The sequence below is a fragment of the Phocoena sinus genome, chromosome 20 (assembly GCF_008692025.1).
Source record: "Phocoena sinus isolate mPhoSin1 chromosome 20, mPhoSin1.pri, whole genome shotgun sequence".
NCBI lineage: Eukaryota > Metazoa > Chordata > Mammalia > Artiodactyla > Phocoenidae > Phocoena > Phocoena sinus.
In genome coordinates, this window is record NC_045782.1 from 39,199,010 (window position 1) to 39,221,296 (window position 22,287).

Here is a 22,287-nt window from a genome sequence, read left to right on the forward strand (position 1 = left end):
ATCAGGGAGTCCACAGTTCCAGGCTGCCAGCCCAGAAGGATGACCACCACCCCACCCACAGGGGCAGCGTAATGACCTAAATGAAGCCCAGAGGGGAGTCAGGCCAAGGGAGTCAGGCCCCTGACACACACACCACCACGGAGACTGCACGATGCACTGGGTTTCCACTTTATTGCAAATTAAACCCAAACCCAGGAGGCCTGGGGAGAGGCCAGCCCCCTCCCCTCTCACTACCTACCCTGTCCAGATCCCCACATGGTTCACAGCAAGGGCTGACAGAGGGGATAGGAAACCCACTAGAATCTGAAAGGATGTGTTCCCCAGCTCTGGTGAGGCCCCAGCTGCTTCCTTCAGGAGGCAAAAAGCCCTCCGACATCCCTGTGTTGGGCCTGAGGCTGCATCTCGGAGTCAGCCAGTCCAGCACTGTGGTTTTACAGTCTTTGGTCTTAAAGGTCTGAGGCAGGGGCCCAGGTTCAATCCCTGGTCGGGCAACTGAGATCCCACAAGCCAAGCAGTGGGCAAGAAAAAAAAAAATCTGTTGCGAATTCCCTGGCAGTCCGGTGGTTAGGACTCTGCGCCGACGGCCCGGGTTCAATCTTTGGTCGAGGAACTAAAATCTAAAATCCTGGCGTGGCAAAAAAAAAAAAAAAAAAAAAAAAAAAGTCTGAGGCAAGGGCAGGGGAAGGCTAGGAACTTAGAAAGCAACCAGATTTTGAGGAGGAAAAAAATTAGAAATAAATTTAGTCCACCTGGGACTTTTTTGGACCCTGTCATTGCAAAACCAAAGTAAGTCCTTTTAGATTTCGTGTATTAACACTGTGAAAGATAGGATAGATTTATTTTACATTTATAGATGTGTATGTCGATATACACAGCCATATAGAGAAAAGCCTCAGGCAGCCTACTGGTGAGGAGGGCGCCACCACTTCCCTCGAACTGTTAGCTTGTGCACAGAGAGGGTGCTGTGCTGTGTGTCAAAAACAAGGGCGGTCATCTGCTCTCCAGTCACATCTGAAGAGATGTTGTCAGAAGTGGGGGCCAACAGTCAAGGACCCAGTCTCCTCTCCTTCAACCCTTGAATTGCGCAGACCCTGTCTTCCTCCCTCCAACCAAGAGCCCCTCAACTTTTCTAGGACCAAAACTTTGGCTGAGTTCAGAGGGAAAGGGGTGAGCCACTCTCACCAAACTCTGGAAAGGTCAGGAGTGATATTTAGGGTGCCCCAGACCCCAGCACCTCTGCCCACTGGCCCGAGCCCCGCCCCCGATCCAGCCCCTCCTCCACAGCCCACGGGGCTCGGTTAGTACTCAGCGTGGAGCAGAGGGAGCACGGGGAAGGTGGGTGGGAGGCCACAACTAGGAGGTCAGCTTGGGTGCAGCACGGTCAATTCCGGCTTGGCCCTTAGAGAGCCTAGGGCCCCGGGCTGGCTGGACAGAGGAGAGGAGGCCGCCCTCACGTGAGCTGCGAGCCCAGGAGCCCCTCACCCCACCCACTCTCTAGGAACTCCACCGCCAGCGCAAAGTCAAACTCGTGCAGCGGCGGCCCATCCACCGCGATCTTCACCGCGGGGCCGCCCCGGCCTTCCCCCGCCCCGCCCGGCCCCCACCACCGCAGCTCCCGGCTGCGGCCGACCTTGTCCAGGAGGCCGGCGCCCGCGGGCAGCGCCAAGGCCAGGGAGGCGAGGGCGGCGAAGTCAGGGAAGAGCTCGTGCAGTTCAGAGCGAGCGCACGCCAGCTTGGCGCACAGGGCCCGCGGGCCCAGCCGCCCCAGGCTGCACACCACGCGCTTGAAGAGCGCGAAGTCGCCCAGCGCCCGCTGGCACACCACGGCGGGGGCGAAGGCGCGCAACAGGACGCGCAGCGCCCCCTCGCCGTGCGCGCCCAGCTCCTCGGGTGCCTGCGGGTAGCGGCGGGGGTCGAAGATCGCCGCCAAGGCGGCCACGGCGTCCAGCGAGGGCCCGGGGTAGGAGTCCCGCAGCCCCCTCCGCATGGAGTCCAGGAAAGACCCCCGCAGCCGCTCCAAGCCCTGGACCGCAGCCTCGGAGTAGCCCACCAGCTCCACACCGCGGTAGGTGCAGCGGCCGCGGCCCAAGTCAGGGCTGGAGGTTGCCAGTTCCTGCAGGAAGCCCTGGAGACGCGCCCCACCTGAGCTGCGCTGCGCTTGGAGGGAGGCTGCAGCTGCCGTCACCAGCGGTTGCAGCAAGGCCAAGTCCGGCTCTTCTGGCTGCAGGACAAGGGCGAGCTTCTGCACGGACGGCAGAGCATCCAGCAGGAGGTGGGTGAAGGCCACAAAGGTGAACTGGCGCAGGGCAAGGGCCAGTGCCCTGGTTGTAGGTGAGGCTGGGGCAGAGGCCTCCAGCGTGGGCACCAGGCAAGGCCAAGCCTCAGCCACTGCTTCCACCACAGGCAGCAGGGAGGCCCAGGGCACTGGCCGTGGTCCTGCCAAGTCAATAGCTGCAAGGTCCAGTGCTGCCCGGAGCTCAGGGACCACGTGGGAACTGGGGCCACCATGGAGGCGGAATAGGGCATCCAGCACACTTTCATATTCACCTAGGTAGGCAGGGGGCTTGGGATCTGTCCGGCCCGGGAGGCAGTGTAGCTCCATGAGCAGTGGGCAGGCAGCCTGGAGCTGCGGGCCCACGCTCCCCAGGCGGTCACTGGGGAGGCTTGAGCTGAGCCAGGCCAGCTTGGATGCAGACACGCCGAAAGCCTGCAGAATGTCCAGGAGTTGGCCAGCGGTGGCCTCGCCTTCCCGTAGCTCCACACTGCCCAGGAAGGTGGTGGCAGGCTGGCCATCGCAGGGGGACACCGAAGTGGCAAACAAGGCCAGACTGTGGGACTCAGGCCAGTCCCTGGTCTCGTCCAACACCAGGCCCACATACGGGGATGCCTTCAGGCGTTGGCAGGCCTCTGTGTGCAAGACACTGGCAATGGCCACCTGGGACAGCCAGGGAAAGAAAGGGAGGGAGGACAGAGTTAGGCTTGTCCTGGGAAGGGGAGGCAGGCAGGGTGGGGTGATAGAAAGAGCACAGGCCTGGGGTCAGACTAACCCTAGCTTTGCCACTTACTGACTGTGTGACCTTGGGCAAATCATTTCACCTCGCTGTTCATCTCTGTTTCCTCAGCTCTAAAACCAGGCCGATACCTGCCCCCAAGCTCCTCAAAAGGTTGTTGTGACTCCTATCTTAGTGCCCTGACCAGGGACTGAACCCGGGCCCTCATCAGTGAAAGCGCGGAGTCCTAACCACTGGACCGCCAGGGAATTCCCATCAATGTAATTTTGTGTTGTACTTATACGTGTAAAAATGCTTTAGGAACCATAAAGATTCTACAGCGTTTTGTGTGTGTGTGTTTTTCCACAGCATTGCCCCTGTCAGCCTTATTCCTGGGGTCTCCCTCTGCTCTGCGGCTCAGGGATTAACTGATAGACACGTTGACTCCCTACCAGTTACAAAGGGCCCCAACTGTGTGCTGTTTGTCATCTCTCTGGGCGATGAGATCCAACTCCCCCACCCCTTTACCAGCCCCCAGGACTCATACAGCCAGTGCCTGGGACAGAGCTGCAATATGCACGCCCCCAGGGGCCACATGGGTGATACTGACCTTGAAGTGGGCCAGGGATAAACCAAAGGGAATGGGGAAGCCCATGCCCTGCTCTCCAACTCCAGAACTTCATGCCCTGACTGCACAGGACCTAGCTTCTTAGTAGAAGTCACAAATCCACATTTTTATATGTAATCTCTTGTTTTTTTTTTTTGTTGTTGTTGTTTTTTGTTTATCTTGGAGACTAATTTAAGTTTTCTTAAAAACTGTGAAAACCACCAAAACACATCTGTGGGCCAATCGAGCTCCCAGGCCACCAGTTTGCAACCTCTGACCTAGGTAGTGAGGGGAGCGGACCTGAGCCCTTGAGGACAGGGCCTGGCCCGGCCTCTTCACTGTTGGGCACCCAGGAGCTGGCACCGAGTATGCCCTCAGTGAAGGCTCTGATGGGCGAAGGTGTGAATGAAGTGCTTTGGCTGCTGCCCCGGGGCCTGGCATGCTGGTGCCATGCCCAGATGGCTCGATGTTCTCCCTCCTCAGTCCCTCCCCCACAGCCCTGGCTGCCACCCACCTGCATGTCCCTCACCCTCCTAGGACTGTAGTAATCGCCGTGCTCCATGCCCAGCAGCGCCTGACACAGGTTGAACCTCTGTAGCTCGAGCAGGGCAGAGCAGCGGTCGTCAGGCACGTCCTCCTTGGCCATGCAGTACACCGTGGTCAGCACGGCCACCTTGGCCGGGTTCGCTTCCACCTTGACACTCCTGAAGCTGGGGGTGGTCGCCAGGCCCGGACAGGTCCCTCCACCCTCAGCCTGGCCCTCAAAAGTGGGCCGGCCCCGGTTGACGGCCAGAGCCTGGCGGTGGGCCCCCGAGGTCACGTGGCGCATCAGGGCATGGCGCTGGAAGTTGTCGGTGCCCACGGTGAAGGCGTTCTCCGCTTTGCCGTGCTTGTTCCGCACCAGGGCCTGGCGGCACTCTAGGCAAAACATCAACTTCCGCTCGTAGTCGAAGTCCAGCCAGGTGAACTCCTCTTTCCAGTGCTCGTTGAAGTAACGCTTGCACTTCTTATTGGAGTTGGAAGCCTCTCCGGCTGGTTTCTTCCCCGGGGGCACCATTCCTGCTCGAGGGGCAGGGCGCCTCCAACCCCCACCCAGATGCTCTTGTCCCCCCAGCCTGCCCCGCACACCGAAGCACCTCCTTTGACAAGGGGAGTCGGTGGGGAGGCAGGAGGGGGGCAGCCCGCCAGGCTAATGGGGACCATCCATCTAACTTAGCCCGGAAAGTTTATTTCCACTCCGCTGGTGGGAGACTGGAGGTGAAAGAGACAAGGGAGAGGTGTTAGGCGTCCACTGGGGGTTCACACTGCCCACAGAGGACTCCCCGGGCGAGGGGTAGACTGGACCCAATGGGGAAGGGCTACTGGGAGTGGGCCATAAAGCGTTATCCAAAGTGGGTAGAGGTACGGGGGCTGCAGCCCCCTCTAAGGGTCTCCCTGTATCCAGGACAAGGCATCGAGCTTTGACTGCCGAAGCACGTCAGAACTCAGAGCTGGAAAGACCAGCGCCGTCAACGCAAACACACTGTATAATCCCGAGACAGCGCTGGTTCTCAGGGCTCACGAATAACTCGGGGCTGAATCCTGGCTCCTCGCCCAGAGGATAACTGGTGCCATCAGGCCACAGTCATTTGTGTCAACAGAAGGAAGTTAGCACGAAGCTGAGCTCCCAGAGCCACAGGACTGAGGAATGGGATTTGTTTCCTCTGGAGCTCCCCTCCCTAAACACACGCATGGGCACGGTCACACACACACCAGCTGTGCGGTTCTGGGAAGGGTAGCCCAGAAGCGGGGGCTGGGTTCCAGACTAAAGGCAGCCAGCTGGTTGCCTCTACCTCCCTCACTCCACCACCACGCCAGGTGCGAGGCGAGGATGAGGAGTTCAGGACCCCACGGCCACGTCCAGTTGATGGCCAAGACCTGCCACCTCTGCTTCCTCATTATCTCTCACACCTGCCCCTCCCCTCCATGGTTACTGATAACAACAGCGGTAACTACCATTTACCGAGTTCGAACTGACTCAGGCCCTGTGCTAAGGACTGGGGTGACTCCATCAGGAGACCAAGATTACTCTTGCAAGTACTCTCTGAGGATGGTATCATCCTCACTTTGGACAGGAGGAAACTGAAGCTCGGGAGCTTTAAGTGACTTGCCCAAGGTTTGCCAAGCAGTAAGTGGCTGAGGTGGAATTAGAACCCAAGTCCCCCTGACTCCACAGGCCATGCTGAGACCCTGGCCTGCACCATCTCACCTGGATTACGCAGCGGCTTCCGCCTCTGCCTTTGTTCCACCACATTCATACCTCACGTAACAGCCAGAGAGCAAGGCCACACACAGATCCCACTGTGTCACTGCCCTGCTTCCGCCTCTTTGGTGGTGTCCCATTGCCTAAGTCTACATACCTCACCATGAGCCAGTGAGACCCCCCCCCCCCCAGCCTCTGGACACCTCCAGAGCCTTCCCACTCCTGTCTACTCAGCCAGCTCCAAAGGCTTCCCATGCCCCACACACATTACTGTTATTTCTGCTCCTGCCTCCATCCCCCGTGCCTGGAACTCCCTATCCCTCCTCTTTCCCTGGCTATTTCCCATTCATTCCTGGAGAGCAGCTCAGGCATCCCCTCTGCCACCCTAATCCCCCCCCCCCCCAACCTGGGCTGGTACCTGTCCTCTATTCTCCCATAATTCCCCGTGTATGAGTCTTTGTAACACAATATGGTGAATGCAGGGATGCTCTACGTATCTCTGTACTCGGTTCCTGGAGGGTCAAGATCACATTTGTTCATTTTTGTACCTCTACGTCCCTGTACAGGACTGGGCACGCAGATGGCTCTCAGCAAAAGCTGGTTGTTTAAAAGAACGAAAGGATTATTTTGGCTATATGAAACAACTTCCTGTTTCTTTTTTTTTTTAAGATTTTTTTTGACGTGGACTATTTTCAAAGTCTTTACTGAATTTGTTACAATATTGCTTCTGTTTCGGTTTTTTGGCCGGGAGGCATGTGGGATCCCAGCCCCCCTGACCAGGGATCGAACCTGCATCCCCGGAACTGGAAGGCGAAGTTCCAACCACTGGACCACCAGGGAAGTCCCAACAACTTCCTGTTTCTGAGGCTGTTGGTTTAGCTGATTCTAAACTCTGAGAAAGCAGTGACTGTCTTGCCCACCTGATGTTACACCCAGCGCCCTGTGTGGAACCTGGCGCTTAGTAGGTAGGTAGAGTAAGGGCAGATGAGTAGAATTCCACGGGCAGCCCATGCAGTGTAAGGAGAAGCACTCCGTGTTCCCAGAAGTGGGTGAACCTTGCTGGTCCTCTTCCCCTGGACTCTGAGCGGCAGTTGGTACTGCTCATCACGCCCTCCTGAAACACACTTTTCTCTTGCCTTCCAGGACACCACAGCCCCTGGTTTTCCTTGCTCCCGTCAGCCACTCCTCTGATGTCATCTCATCCTCCTCTTCCCTATCTCAAGCTGTCCCAAGAGCTCAGAACCATCTCTACAGGACCCTCCTCTGGGCACCACACCTTTCCATCCAACTGCCTTCCTGGCTTTTCTAAACAGATCTCTCCTGTATCTGTCCCTACAAAATATGCTCCTCTCCCAGGCTGCCCCGCTCAGGAAAATGGCCCTTTCTCCCACCCAGCTGCTCCGGCTGGAAAACTGCCCATCCAACCCCCACTCTCTTCCACATCAGGACCTGGTCTGTCCACAGGTCCTGTTGATTCCACCTCTACGATCTACCTCTAACTCATCCCTTCTCTCCATGCCACTGCCACCATCCCTGTCCAGGCCACCATCATCTCTTGCTTAGACTACAGCAGTTGCTTCCCGATGGCACTCTGGGTCTCCACTCTTACCCCTGTCTGGGGTCAGAGACTCTCAGTAGCCAGAGGGGGCTTTTTAAAACATACAGCTTAAAATCCCTCCATGACTGCCCATTGCTCTGAGGCCAGCACCAGAATCCCTTTCAAGATCTACCAAATGCCCAGGCACTGCTGACCTCTCTGGGAGCCACTTGTGCCTCCCTCCCCTTCCAGCTACACTGGCCTTCTCTCAGTTCCTCCAGAGTGCCAGAGTCCCATCCCCAGAACCTTTGCACATGCTGCGACTTCTTCCAGAATGTTCCCACCCTCCCTCCCAACACTTTGCCTAATCCACTTTCCCTCTGGTCTTAGCATAATGACCTCTTCAGGGGAGGCTTCTCTAATTATCCTTCCCCAGCAAGTCCCCTTATTTTCTGTCACTGCCCCGTTTGTTCCCTCCAGCGCACTCCCCAAAGTTTACAGATATGCTTATTTCTGTGTATTGCTTGCGCTCTTGCTGTGCACTCTTGCTGTCCGCCCCCGTCCCCTGGAAAATTCCCCGAGGGCAGGTAAGGTAATTTACTTGTTCCTCTCTGGACTCCAGAGAAGGGAACCACGGCTGGCCCCCAGCAGGTGCTCCACAAAATTTGAGCAGTAAATGAGTCAGGAAGCACAAGCTCTCAGGCAGAGACAGCAATGGAGAGGGCGCCCGGGCACCTTTTGGGCGGCTAGAACAGCTGCCTTTGACGTCCTTTCCTCCTAAGGTCCCGTGATTCTGTGACTTTGTCTAGCCCGCCACGCAAAGGGTCTTAGAATGGAGAGGAGGTGCAAAGTCAAGGTGACACCCTTCTGGGTTTTTGAGAAAAGAACAAAAAGAGTAGGGAGGGAGGAAGCCTGGGAAGATGGAGATTCTGAAACTGTACTGTCCGATAGGGTAGCCACCAGCCACATGTGGCTGTTTAAAATTAATCAGAATTTTAATTTTTTTTTTTTTATGGTCGCACCACGTGGCTTGCAGGGATCTTAGTTCCCCGACCAGGGATCGAACCCACGCCCTTGGCAGTGGAAGCGCAGAGTCCTAACCACTGGACCGCCTTGGAATTCCCCAGAATTTTAAATTTTTAAAAATTCAGTTCCTCGGCCACACGAGCCACACTTCAAGTTCTCAATAACCATGTGTGGCTAGTGGCTATTGTACTAGATGGCCCAGATAGAGAACATATAGAGCATCCCAGAAAGTTCTACTGAACAGCGCTGCTCTAAAAGACCAGGCAAAAGCCATTGACATTCTCCTACCTCAACCTGAGGGAACCGGGCTGGGTGGGGCGGGATGTAAGACGTGACTCTTGAGGGGCCCCTGGGGCGATGTGTGTTGGCCGGTGGTCCCCACTCCACCCCAGCACTTAAGCCTCAAACAGTGTCTATATGGCCTCAGGATGGGGGTCCCCAGTCCCCTCCCCAGGCTTCTTTGGGTCTCCTACTTTCGGGACCCCACCAAGAGGAGTCCACGCTCCCGGCAGACTAGGGGCAGGAGCCCCGTCCCCTGGCAGCCCATCCTCCCGGGGCCTGGATGCGGAGGGCTGGGGAACTTCCTCTGGGGGGCGCGTGGTGCAGGAGCTCTTCGATGGCTGCCGCCCGCGCCGTGCCGCCTCTCCCGCAGGACCCCAGCCCCCGTGGCCGCCCCCTGCCTGGAGGTTCCTGGAGGGGGCGCCCCGCCCGGCTCCCTCCCCTCCCCGGCCCCCGCACGCACGCACTCACTGAGTCTCGGGAGCCACCATCTTGCGCGGTGGACGCTCTGGCCGCGGTCTCCTTGGGCTCCACTGAGCGACAGCAGCCACTAGCGGTAACCGGGGCGAAGAGGCGCCAGCGGCGGCGCGGGCCGGGGTCGCGGGCAGGGCGGCGGCGCCCCCGGGGGTCGGCCGGCCGCGCCCACCTGCCGCCGCTTTGGCTCGGCGCACCCTTAGCCCGGCGTCGCTCTCACCCTCCCCACCGCGTGCGTTGCAGCAGGAGCAACTCAGGTTAGACCGCAGGAAGGATGCTCCCCGCCAGCGGGAGGGACAGCGGTCATTCATTCACCACAGGTATCCGTGGGTTCCTAGAGGAGCTCACAGGTGAGAACCGACTGGTGAGAGCCAAACAGGCGGAGCGCTAGGGAGGCTACACTCTGGCAGGTGCCCCGAGCGAGAGTGACGAACAAAATGCTTTGGGATCACAGAGGAGCAGGCGGTCAGCTGAAGGTCATCGGCCTGGAGAGCCAATTAGGTTTCACAAAAGGGTCAGTGAGATTTTACCAGGCAAAGGGCATTTCAGCGGTGGGAACGGCAGAGCCATTGGGAACCGTCGTGAAGTTCAAGGTCGAGTGCAGGTTCTCAAAGCTCAAGGTAGAACAGAGGTATGGAAGCTCTACAGTGAATGCTGGGGATTTTGACCTTCCGGCCTTGTGGGGAACCTCTGGAGGTGGACTGAACCTGGGCCCTCAGCAGTGAGAGCGCAGTCTTAACTGCTGGACCACCAGGGAATTCCCAGGAAATCAGTGTTTTAATCTAATGAGTTATTTGTAACAGGGATGACAAATGGGGTGGGTGGGAGGAGTGACCTCTTCCTAGAACTTTCAGATGCCCAGGAGACCCTCACCCCTGTGTGGGTTTCCCTGCAGGAGGAATGTGGGTGGTACCCCACCCTCCTAGACCTAGAAGCCTGCAGTGGAGCTCCAGTAACGACATCAAACTCTGAGGCCTTGGCAGCCCAGCACTTGACCTCGGTTTCCTCACCTGTGAAGTGGAAATTACAGCTGGATAAGGAGGAAGGGGCAGGAGAGGAATGGGTCTGAGGACCAAATAAGATGCTGGGTGTGGAGGCTGTTTGCACAGGGGGCGCAGGGCACTTGGTGACCCAGTCTCCCCTTCTGGTCAGCACGAAGTCACCCGGAAATGCCTTCCAGCCCCTGCACAACTGGGTACACTCTTCTCCCACTCAAGGCCTAGGGCACACGTTGAGATCAGGGCCTCTCCAGTGGTTGCTGGGAGCTCCCTGCAGCCCCCTTCACGCAGCGCTGCTCTGAGCTGCCCACCACCTGCCTCTGACATTCACTGTGAGTCCTGGCCCCCAGGGCCGCTGGGATGACGCACGAGTCATGGCACATGCACACGTACGTGTGGCCACTTGGCTTGTGGGTACGCTCAGATGAAGGGAGACACTGCAGCCCCCACCCCTGTCCCAAGATGGCACCACACAGCCTGATGGGTCTAGAATTCTGCACCCCAAAAACGGTCAGGCGTGTGTTGGGGGGTGTTCTCGGGTAGCATCTTGGAACAGAACAGCCACCCTGGCTAAGTGTCTCAGAGCAGTCCCTCCCCACCCCTGGCCAGAGGTCCACAGCCAGGACCCAGGGCTCATTGGATGGCTGCCTCAAGAGGGTGGGTTGTTACTCTGATCAAACAGGAATAAACCAGACGGAGTGACGGAGAAAAGGCCACCCCCAGGGGTCCAACAGAGCCTAGGGCAGGGGTGCAGAGCAGGTGTCTCATGAAATAACATCACCCTGCCTGCCATCCAAGGGAGAGAATCCGGGGAAACTACGTCCTGCTGTTTCGCCATCACTGGGAAAGATACACACGAAAGCGCACAGGGACACACACCCTGAGGTCCGCAGGCATCCACACAGATAGTGACAGGGACAGACACCAAGGCACACACTCACACACATCTCCCTATGGTGAGACCGTCTATGCACATTGATGTGTGTACATACGGAGGTGGTACCCACGCAGAGACAGACAGATACCCCTGCTGGCCAAGGGGCGGGCACAGAGGCCACGCATGCGCATGCATGAACACACAGGCGAGAGCAACAGACACACTCGGATCATATATACCCAGAGGGACGGACACACGAGGACACGCAGACCCCTACAGACGCACATACGGACAATACAGAACGACAGGCGTGCAGTGGCACACATCACACAGAGGTTCACGTGCATAAAGATCCATATGCAGAAGCACACACACCCCTTACAAAATTAAATGCGCCTGACATACACACAAGCTCATGTAGCCAAACCCAGAGTCCCCTCCCACCCCCGCCTCGAGTCATAGGGGCAGATGGTAGGGTCCTCCCCAAGGCAGGCATGCACGCACACACACACACACACACACACACACGCACACACACGCGCACACACACACACACACCTCAAATAGTAAAGTTGCCATTTCTATCACAGATAAAACCAAAACTCTGAAGAAAGGGAGTCCAGGAGGGAGAGAGCGCCAAAGGCAGGGAATGAGAGGCTGAACCAAGACCCCAGCTTGCCCACTCCCCGCTAGGATTAGGGTTCCTCCCCACATTCTCCAGCGCCCCCAACCCACCCTGGGCTGGCCGGCACTGTGGAGGCGTTGATGTTCCAGACTCCCGCCCTCCCTGCACCTGAGGAAGACCCCCGGGCCCAGTCACAAGAGGAACTCTGCTCCCAGCCCCATGGCCTCCAGCCCTTGCCCTTGTGGAAGGAGATCCCCCAAATCCTTAAAGGGTAACGGCTGTTTCCCTCAAAAAGGACCAGGCAAGCCCTGTGTGGGGAGGTGAGCCCGGAGCCCACGAACGAAGCACGGGGGGCATTGATGTGGACCCCAGCGCGGTGGCTGGACCTCAGCGGGCGCCTGGCTCTCTCCTTCTCTGCTGCATTAACAACTGCCTCTAACCCCCGACCCCTGCTCCTCCAGGCAGCCCCTCGGAGGCAGCTGAAGGTATGATTTGACACAAGGAACCTTTGTAGCGGGCTCCTCCGATGACGCACACCTGCCCCGGAGTGCAGCAGCCTTATTCCTGCAGGCTGGACCTCCAGATTCCCGACCCTTCCTGCCACCCCGGCCCCACCTTTGCTCCCGGCCGGAGTGGGGGCTCCCCCTCCCCATCCTTGAACTTGGGAAAAGGTACCAAGAGTCAGCTGGCTACTGTAGCCTCTAAACAGACGACTCTGTGGGGGCCGACAATAGGAGGAAAAGAATAGGGCAGGGGAGAGGGGAGAGGCCCACCCTCGGCTGGAAGCCCCCGCCCCAACCCCCCGGCTCAGGCGTCCTCAGCACTCACCCAAGAGCATTCTCTGCCTTTGGAGGAACCGCTGAGCGCAGAGTGAGAAGCGAATGAAACCCAGCCGGAGAGTGACAGAGGGAAGGGGTGGGGGAGTGGAGGGACAGGAGGGGAGGGTGCGAGGGAGGGGCTCCTGCTTCTGCTGGGAAGCCACGGTTACCGGGCCCTGTCTCCCCACTCCAGGAAGGCGCTGCCTGTTCCCTGGTTTCCCCATCCCAACCACCGGTGGAAAGAACAGGGCGCTTCTTCCCAGAAGGTATGGGGACAGGGGGAGGGTGTCCGGGGACCTAGTGCCTCTTATACTGAAGCGAAGAGTTGACCCTGCCCACAGAGGCCTCCAGGACAGGAGGTGCTTCCAGCCCCTTCTCTGCCTGCCAGAAAATTCTTCTTCTGAACTTTGAAGCCCTGCCTCAGGGCTTGCTGCCACAGGGGCCCCGTTCTCCTATCTAGCCTTACTTATCCTCTGCCCCCATCCCCTTTTATTTACCTCCTTTTGCTGCAGGGGAAACCGAGGCTCAGAGAGGGGGAAGCGAGCGCACGTGGCTTGCAGTTCAGTACCTGGACTGCCGGACCTGCTACCTGGGCAATGCCAGGAAGCAGGGAAGGGGTGTTCATCTGATCACCTAGAACTTCTGACGCGCCTCATCTGCCCGTACCCTTCTCTCCCCCCCATCTTTTCTCTTCTGATTTGGCTTCTTCCTCCCCCTCCTCTTCCTGAAACCTGCGGGCTCCTAACTCACCTGAGCACCTGGTGCCGGGAGGGGGGTGGAATGCGGGAGAGGAGACAGCCAAGCCACAGCTGGATCCAGTCTCGCATTCCAAGCCCGGGTCCCAGCGCTAGCCCCCCACCCCCTCAGCATCCTGTCTCCACCAGACAATAACCCGTAATCTCTGGAGCAGCCGGTTCTCAAGCTGCAAAGAAGGTCTGGGGAGGGGGTGGCGGCAGCAGCCCCTGAAAACAGGTTTGTTAGGAAGAGGCTCTCTGGGGGGAAGGACTTGCTGGTGTGGGGAGAGGAAGGAAACTCAAGCCCAGAGCTAATTAACCCACCCAGAGACACAGACGGAACCTTTGTCTGCTGCGGGGGCAGGGATCTGAGCTAAGCCCCCTAATTTCCACCCAGACAGCCTTGCCTTTCCTGGTGGCCCCTGGGGGGAGGTGCTGATGGTCAGGTTCACATCTGTGAGGGGGTGCTGTCCAGGGAGAGTGAGGGCACCGCCGCAGGAGGCACTGGTTAGACCCCAAGAACTTCTTAGTGGCCTTGTGGGAGCCAAGGTGAAACAGGCATCCAGAGGCCTCAGGACGGGTTGGGAGGGATGATGCTGAGGAGGAACTGGAAACCCAGGGAGATACTGAAGCCACGGGGGGACAGGCTGGAGGGCTTCCGGGGCCTCCTGATGGGACTGAAATTAATCCATCTGCGGGGAGTGGAGGGAGAGGAGCTCATCAAGCCAGTGACTCAGGGGTGACCCAAGCTCAAGGCCTTTGATCTCTGGGACTCAGAATGCAGCCGGAGGCTTCTGCAGTCAAAGACTAGGAGAGGAGATGGAGGGGCTGCTTAGAACGGGATCTAGGAGAGGTCTGAGGGCACAGGGCCGGGGACAGCCTCCATCTGCCACTCTGATGCCTTCCCGTCCCCAAAGGCACCGGGGTGTCTGGTACAGCTGCAGCCGACTTTGCCCTGAAATCCAATATAGTCTGACTCCGTCTCCGCTTTCTTGTCCCCGTTAGTGTCTACCCTGTGCTCCCCATCCAAGTCCCCTCTGGCCATTTCGGTAAGCCAGAGCTTAAGTCATTTTTGAAATCTCCTTCTCTCCCCGCTGGTGTCATGTTGCAATGGTGGGGAACAGGGGATGCGCCCTAAATTGGGCAGCTGGGTCAGTCCTGCCAAGAGATAGGGGGAGGAACCAGTTGGATTTAGAAGGCTCCCCTCCCTGTCCCGAGCCAGCCTAAGCAGAGCGGGAGATGGCTGGCATCTCCCCATTGTTCAGTTGAGGACACCAAGGCGTGGGTTCTGAGCACTTGAACTGCCTGTCACGGGAGCTGGTCTGCCTGCGCTGGGCCATCCTTCCTCCCCATTCCTGAAACATTAAGGCTCTGTCTCTCTTAATGTGTGCTGCTCTCCTCAGCAGCAAGGTGGGGAAGGCACGTGAGAGGCAGGATTTAGAGTCAGAGATGCTGGGATCTGAACCTTGCTGTGGCCTTAGGCCTGTCGCTTACACTCTCTGAGTTCTAGTATCTCAGTGTCTAAAGTGAGGGCTGAATGCCAGTCAGCTATGCCCGGGGATGGCTGGGTGAGGAGGGAATGCTGTGCTCCTTGCGGAAGTGCTTTGCCAACCGTTCATCTCCTAAGCACGTGCTCATTGGCCCTGGGGGTAGGTCACAGCTCTTTCCCCAAGGTCCAGGTCCAGGTGTCCGTCCCCCAAGCCCGGTGCTGGCCCAACATCTACACTAGAGGTTGGAGGTAGGAGGGTTGAGGCAGCAAACCTTTCTCTCTGCAGATGTTCAAGAACTACCTAAAATTGTTTAGGGGTACGCGCGTGCACGCGTGTGTGTGTGTGTGTGTGTGTGTGTGTGTGTGTGTGTGTGATGGTCAATAGGGTCATTGAGTTCAGCCACATTGAGGCGGAGGTTCCTGGTGCCCACACCTCCCATGGGGGGCAGGTAGGGTGAAAGATGGCTCATTCCTGAAGGATGAAAGGGTCTGCTGTGTGGGAGACAGATCGGGAGGAGGGCAGGTGGGGGAATGACCTGGAGGAGGGGCTGGGGAAGGGTGCGGTTCCTGCTGTTTCCCCATCCTGTGCTGTTTCCCCTTCCTAGGTGTTCCAGGCTGACTCATGGTGGGCAGCTGGGTGAGGCTGAGTAAGGAAGCCTCTGACACAGGCATTGGTGAGGAAGCTCAGAGAGGGGACAGCCGCCCCCCATATCTCCCTCCCACAGACGGCCTCAGGGACAGGATCCTCCAGACAGGATCCCGCCTCACTGCCCGTGACGGCCTGTCACTGTGCAAGGCGCCAGCCCCCCAGACCCCTAATCAGAGTGACAGCTCCAGGAGGCCTCCCAGAAAGGGAGCCTCAAAGGGGCATGACTGGGCCGTCACCCCCACCACTTCAGCGCCCTCCCAGGGAACGGGCGGCCCTCCTGGCTGCCACAGGACTGAGATCTCAGGTGTCCAGGAACAAAGCCGTGGGTTAAGGGCTTCTCACACTTTGGCTCAAGCCTCCTGAAAGTAGACGTGACTCGTGACTCTCTCCATTTCCGGAGGGTGCCCCAGTCAGCCGTGCCCTCAGGGCTCTCTGCTCTGGTCCAGCCTCCTCGAGAGGACTTCCTCACGACTGAGGTCCCCACCCCCTCACCCCTGGGGAAAGTTGCTAGCATTGCGCTGCCTCTCCCACCCCCAACTCCCAGAGGGCCAAGGGGACAGGAGAGTCCATGGAGGGGGGTGGCTTGCTGGGGGGTCATGACCTGAAGTAGAGTCAAAGATAACCAGGCCAAGGGACTTCCCTGGCAGTCCAGTGGTTAAGACTCCGTGCTTCCAATGCAGGGGGCGTGGGTTTGATCCCTGGTCAGGGAACTATGATCCCACGTGCCTCTTGGTGTGGCCAAAAAAAAAAAAAAAGATAACCAGGCCAATGGAACACAGGTTCTCCGCTGGAGCCCCGGGATTCCAGGGCTCCCAGAAATCTGAGGATGCAACATCCTCGCTCTAGTCACAGCCATCACCCCCCGGCCCACCATGCTCCCACAGTGCCGCTCACTCCTCTTAGCATGGCGGTGGGGGATGGTCTGGCCCCGTGGCTGTCTTTCCCTCCAGACCGTGAATGCCCAGCACTGCTCAGTACAGAATCCCGGCATCCTGCATGGGGCCAGCGCAGGGCTGGAAGGCTGGTGATGCAGGACAGGTGACTGGAGGGCCAATGACTTACGAGGTGTTGTTTAACAATCTCGGGGGGGGAGTACCAGGCATCGTGTCTCCTGGTGACCCCCCCAAACCTACTCTGTACTCGGGGGATAAGGACTGTGAGAAAAGGGAAGCCAAGTGAAGGGGAACCCCATCCCTCTGGACAGCCTGTCTGTGGCCACCAGTGTCTGCGGTCCTTTTTCTCACACCCCGCCTGCTCTCTCCACACTGGGATGGTGGGTCGGGGAGAGAAGGAAGGACCACTGCCCAGAAGGAAGGCCTGAAAAGCCAGAGTTAGAGGGGAGCAGGGGTGGGACCAAGTCCTCTGGTCACAGGAATGGCCTTCCCCACCCACCCTTGCCTCCCTCTCAGTGCCCCCTTTCCGATAACGGAACTGTCCATCACAGCATCCCCTAAGCCAGAGTCATCCTTGGCACCTCCCTTCCCCTTGGCCCCACATCCCGTCAGTCACCAAGTCCTGCAGAAAAGACCCCGGAATCTGGTTCCACCATCCTACCCCCTTCCTTCTCATGTGCCCGCGAGACGCACCCTTCCCCCTCACCAGAGACCTCTAAAAACACTAACTACTCCGCTCAAAACACTTCAGTGATGCCTGTCACCTTTAGGACAAAGGCCAGATGCCCAGCCTGGCTTTGAGGACTTTACAGGCAGCCCCTGCTCACCTCCTGCCGCGCCAGCCACTTGCCTAGCCCAGCACCACCTGCTGTTCCTGCAAAGCCATGGCCTCAGGCCTGGGTGCATTTGCTCTAGCTCAGGGGTCCCCAATCCCCCGGTCCGTGGCCTGTTAGCAACCAGGCCGCACAGCAGGAGGTGAGCGGTGGGCTAGTGAACGAAGCTTCATGTATATTTACAGCCACTCCCCATCGCTCGCATTACCACCTGAGCTCCGCCTCCTGTCAGATCCGCGGCAGCGCATTAGATTCTCACAGGAGCGCGAAGCCTACTGTGAAGTGCACGCGCGAGGGATCTAGGCTGTGGGCTCCGTATGAGAATCTAATGCCTGATGATCTGGGGGGAAGCTGAGGCGGTGATGCTAGCGCTGGGGAGCGGCTGCAAATACAGATCATCATTAGCAGAGAGGTCTGACTGCACAGAGACCACAATAAATCAACTGCCTGCAGACTCATATCAAAACCCTATCCGTGGGGGGCTTCCCTGGTGGCGCAGTGGTTGAGAATCTGCCTGCCAATGCAAGGGACACAGGTTCGAGCCCTGGCCTGGGAAGATCCCACATGCCACGGAGCAACTAAGCCCGTGTGCCACAACTACTGAGCCTGAGCTCTAGAGCCCGCGAGCCACAACTACTGAGCCCGTGTGCCGCAACTACTGAAGCCCGCGCGCCTAGAGCCCGTGCTCCGCAACGAGAAGCCACTGCAGTGAGAAGCCCGTGCACCGCAACGAAGAGTAGCCCCCGCTCGCCGCAACTAGAGAAAGCCCGCGCACAGCAACAAAGACCCAACACAGCCAAAATAAATAAATTTTAAAAACACACACACAAAAAACCCTATCAGTGAGTGGCAAGTGAAAACAAGCTCAGGGATCCCACTGATTCTGTATTATGGTGAGTTGTATTATCATCTCACTATATATCGCCATGTAATAATGATAGAAATAAAGTGCACGATCGATGTAACGCACTTCAATCATTCCAAAACCATCCCCCAGCCCCCCCAGTCCGTGGAAAAATTGTCTTCCACGAAACCGGTCCCTGGTGCCAAAAAGGTTGGGGACCACTGCTCTAGCTGTCTCCCTGCCTGGGAGACAAGATCCACCTTCAGTGTCACTTCTCTGAAGCGTTCCCTGACTTCTGTCAATTCACCTCTCCCTCCCACTCTTCAAAGGAGCCCATCCCCACATCTATGAAGCCCGCTGTTATCTTGGACAAACTTGTCTGCATGTAGTTATCTAGACAGTTCTTTCCTAACAGGCAGCTCTGTTGCCTTTTAAAAAGACAGATTCCCAGACAAATGCTGTATGTTCTCACTTACATGCAGAATCTAAATAAAGCTGAACTCATAGACGTAGAAGAGAGTAGAATGGTGGTTGCCAGGGGCTGGTGGTGGGGGAAATGGGGACATGTCGGTCAAAGGGTACAAAGTCCCAGCTGTAAGATAAATAAGATCCAGGGATCTAATGCACAGCATGGTGGCTACAATTAGCAGTACTGCCTTATACGCTTGAAAGTTGTTAAGAAAGTAAATCTTAACTGTTATCTGTACACATACACTCAGAATTATGTGAGGGGATGGAGGTGTTAACTAGCCTTACTGTGGTAATCATTTTGCAATATATACATGTATCAAATCATCACACTGTACCCCTTACATTTACATTTGTTATATGTCAGTAATATCTCAATAAAGAAAAAATACAACGAAAGAAAAAATACCACAAGGTCCTACTGTATAGCACAGGGAAATATACTCAATATTCAATATTCTGTAACAACCTAAAAGGGAAAAGAATCTGAAAAAGAACATATATATATATATATATGTATATATATACCTGAATCACTGTGCTGTACCCCTGAAACTAACACAACATCGTAAATCAACTCTACTTCGATAGAAAAACAATAAAAATAAAAATATGAATACCCCCAATCAGCAGCTTGCACATAGTAAGCTGTCTGTAGGTATTTGGTGAATTAATGAATGACTTTTGAACACACTCACACACACACACTCCAGAAACATCCATACAGTTGAATATGGTCTTATTCAGAGTCACATCCTGGGGTCCAGCCCCGAGGGCTCAGGTGGGGAAGATGGTACCAGCCATTAGAGCATTCCCTGCTTTGCTTACGCAGTGACCTCTGCCTGCGAGGTCCCTTCTCCTCTGACCCCTGTTCCGAAGCTCACTGCAGCCCCCCTCCTTTGGGAGGCCTTTCGTGGTACCCCCAGGTAGAATCGCCCTTTCTCCTTTGTACCCCTGGGGTCATGTCCCATGTAGCACCCACAACATTCATCTCATTTCGTGTCTGTCTCAGCCTAAAAGACAGTTTCAGTCTTGGGGGCCGCGGCAGGAGGAGTAAGACTGGAGCGTCTCCAGGCCCCAGCACAGTGTGGGGAGCACAGAGGGCATCCCCTAAACACTCACCCAAACAACAGGCAGCCCTCAGGAGGTCAGAGTGTAGCCCTCTGGCAAAGCTACCAACCTGGGCCGCAGGGTATGTGTGCAGGGCGTGCTTCTGGTGGCCGCCCCCAGGAACCAGGGAGAAGTTCCGGCCCTTCCTGCCTCTCACGCTGGGCCTGGTTCATAACCTGTTTCCCCTGCCGGCCAGCGGCCCGCTGCTCCTGGTTTCTCCCATGACTCCCATGTGCCTGTCAGCTGGAATCATATTCACGAATCCATTCACCCACTTCGCCCAGAAATCTGCCTTGCAGCCAGCGGCCCTCTTGCAGCCCAACCTCTGCAGAGTCATGCCAGCCAGGGAGAGGCCGAAATCCTGGCCAGGAGTCCAGTGGCCAAAGAGAGAGGGGCTTCTCCCCGCTCTTCCCCTGACCACCTCTCAGCCCTTAGCCGGAGTGTCGTGTACTTCGCTGACCCTGGCCTTCAGAGACCAGAGCAGGAGCCCGGGACGCCCCGTAGGTGAGGCCCTTATCTGGAAAACTATCTGCCAGGGGGCTCCTGGCTGGAGAAATGCTGCTTAGGGGGCCTGGTCCTGAAAGACCCCACAGGGAGAGCCCCAGATCCAGAGGAGACCTCAGACCTCAGGCCCTGAGAGACCCCATAGAGGGCTGTCCAGATGCAAAAAAACTTGACAGCATCTGGGGAACTTCAGACTCTAAGACCCCATTGAGGGTACCCCAGACCAAAGACCCCACAGAGAGACGCCACAGACCCAGAGCCCCTCACAGGGGCCCAGAACCAAATCTGTGGGAGCAGCGCCCCTCCACACTGACCTGGCCCCAGGGGCGTCTTTCCCAAGCTGAGCTGCCGCAGGCGCCTCTGGTGGGCCCGCCCCCCACAGTGCACCTGGGCCTGGGCTGCCGAGTTCAGCTGGATGTTGCAGACGTCGCAGAGGGTGTACGACGGCCGTTTTCTTTCCCGCTTGGGTTTAGGTGGTTCTGGAGGCCGAGGGGGGCACTCAGCAGCTGCAGATCCTCCGGGGGGCTCCTTCTCACCCGGGGGAGATGGGCTCAGTGGCCGCTTCATACCTGGGCAGATCGGGAGACAAGTAAACAAAGGCGAGTGCAATGAATACACAGAAGGAGCAAGAGGGCTTCGGGACCCAGAGATGCCTGTGCCCCATATCCCAGCTGAAATTCCCTGGCCTTCTGAAAGCCGCAACCCAAGGATGGCAAAAGGGAGCAGAAGGGGAGCTGTTTTAAACAAAGCAGCAGTAAAATGCAGGGGTATCTGCAAGAGTGTCAGAAATGGCCACACACTGAGGGCTCAGAGCAAAGCGCTCAGAGGGAGAGCGGGGCTCTCAGAAAGCAGGCGACGTGGAGGGAGAGCCAGCAGAGAGGCTACTGGAGACACTAGCCTGGCCCAAGGCAGGCCAGGCGCTGACAGTGCTGGGACAGGCAGGCCTGTGGTGCCTGCTGGAGATGCAGGAGCTGCCCGCCAGAGGATGACTGCAGAAACCCAACCACCTCGTGCCCAGTGCCCGTGACATTCACAAACGGTGACAGTGTGTGAAGCCATCCCCACCCCTGCCCCACGTGGCTCCCGATGCCCCCTGCTGTTAGGGCAACAGTTGGTGTTTACACACACACACACACACACACACACACACACACACACACACACAGCGCACACGTGCATCACCCCTCCAGGCCCCTCCCCTTCTCCTTTCTGACTCACTTCTTGGAACCTTTCCCACCCACCGAACTTTTCTGCCTCTAACTGGCTCTATTCTGCCCCATCACCTTCCTCAGACTGAACTGGGTTGATTTTCACTTTCCTCCTGAATCTGTGTGCATGCTTCCTGCCTCTGCTTCAGATTGGGTATTTCCCGAGGGCAGGCCTGGTGTCCCCCTCACCAGGACAGAGAATGCCTGAGGTCAGGGGCTGTGTCTCTCACTCAGAGTGGGGGAGCCCCGAGGCTAGGGCCTGAGTGAGAAGTGACAGAGCCCATTTCTCTTGTATGGGCTGAATTACATCTGGTGACCCCCACCCTGCCCCCCTCCCCACAAATTCATATGTTGAAGTCCTAACTCCTAGTATCTCACAATGTGATTGTATTTAGAGAGGGTCTTTAAAGAGGTAATTAAGTTAAGATGAGGTCATTAGGGTGGTCCCTAATCCAATATGGCTGTTGTCCTTATAAGAAGAGGAAATTTGGGGAATTCCCTGGCAGTCCAGTGGTTAGGGCTCCATGCTCTCACTGCCAAGGGCCCGGGTTAGATCCCACAAGCCGTGTGGCATGGCCCCCCCAAAAAAAAAGAAGAAAAGGAAATTTGGACACAGACATTTACAGAGAGAAGACCATGGAAGACACAGGGAGAAGATGGCCATCTGCAAGCAAAAGAACAAGGCCTTAGTAAGAACCAACCTGCCTACACCTTGAGTCCAAACTTCTAAGAAACTTCTATCCTCCAGAATTGGGAGAAAACAAAGTTTTGGTATTTAAGCCACTCAGTCTGTGGTTGTTACGGCAGCCTAAGTGAACCAATACATCCTCCTAAAAGACATTTCCTGTGTCTTTAGACTTGTGTTCATTTTGCAAATTAGACCCAGTGAAGTCAAGTGATGCCACAACGTTCCCATAAGGCCACACGTCTAGTAGTGGAGCCCACATCTGAACAAAGAAAATTAATTTCTCAAGTTCACAGCCAAGAACCTTGCCTGCAGTCCCTGGACCCCACCCCCTGCTCTTAGTAAGCTGCTTGTCACTTTTGCAGGCAATGTTCCCACAAAATGGGCTGTCATGACG

At 57.0% G+C, this 22,287-nt stretch overlaps 2 protein-coding genes across 2 annotated transcripts in view; both read right to left on the minus strand.

Annotated features, from left to right (window-relative positions):
• ZNF385C (zinc finger protein 385C) overlaps positions 1-20,564 on the minus strand; it is a 31,158-nt gene extending 10,594 nt beyond the window's left edge. The window contains exon 1 of the mRNA XM_032617868.1: positions 20,312-20,564. Coding sequence (XP_032473759.1) covers positions 20,312-20,564 — 253 coding nt within the window. The remainder of the gene's footprint in view (positions 1-20,311) is intronic.
• On the minus strand, positions 153-9,183 carry C20H17orf113 (chromosome 20 C17orf113 homolog). Its single transcript, XM_032617867.1, has 3 exons — positions 9,153-9,183; positions 4,112-4,848; positions 153-2,935 (listed from the first exon to the last, which is right to left on the minus strand). The coding sequence occupies exons 2-3, from the start codon at positions 4,652-4,654 to the stop codon at positions 1,451-1,453; spliced, it is 2,028 nt and encodes a 675-aa protein (XP_032473758.1). The 5' UTR covers positions 4,655-4,848; positions 9,153-9,183; the 3' UTR covers positions 153-1,450.
• Positions 20,565-22,287: the final 1,723 nt, after the last annotated feature.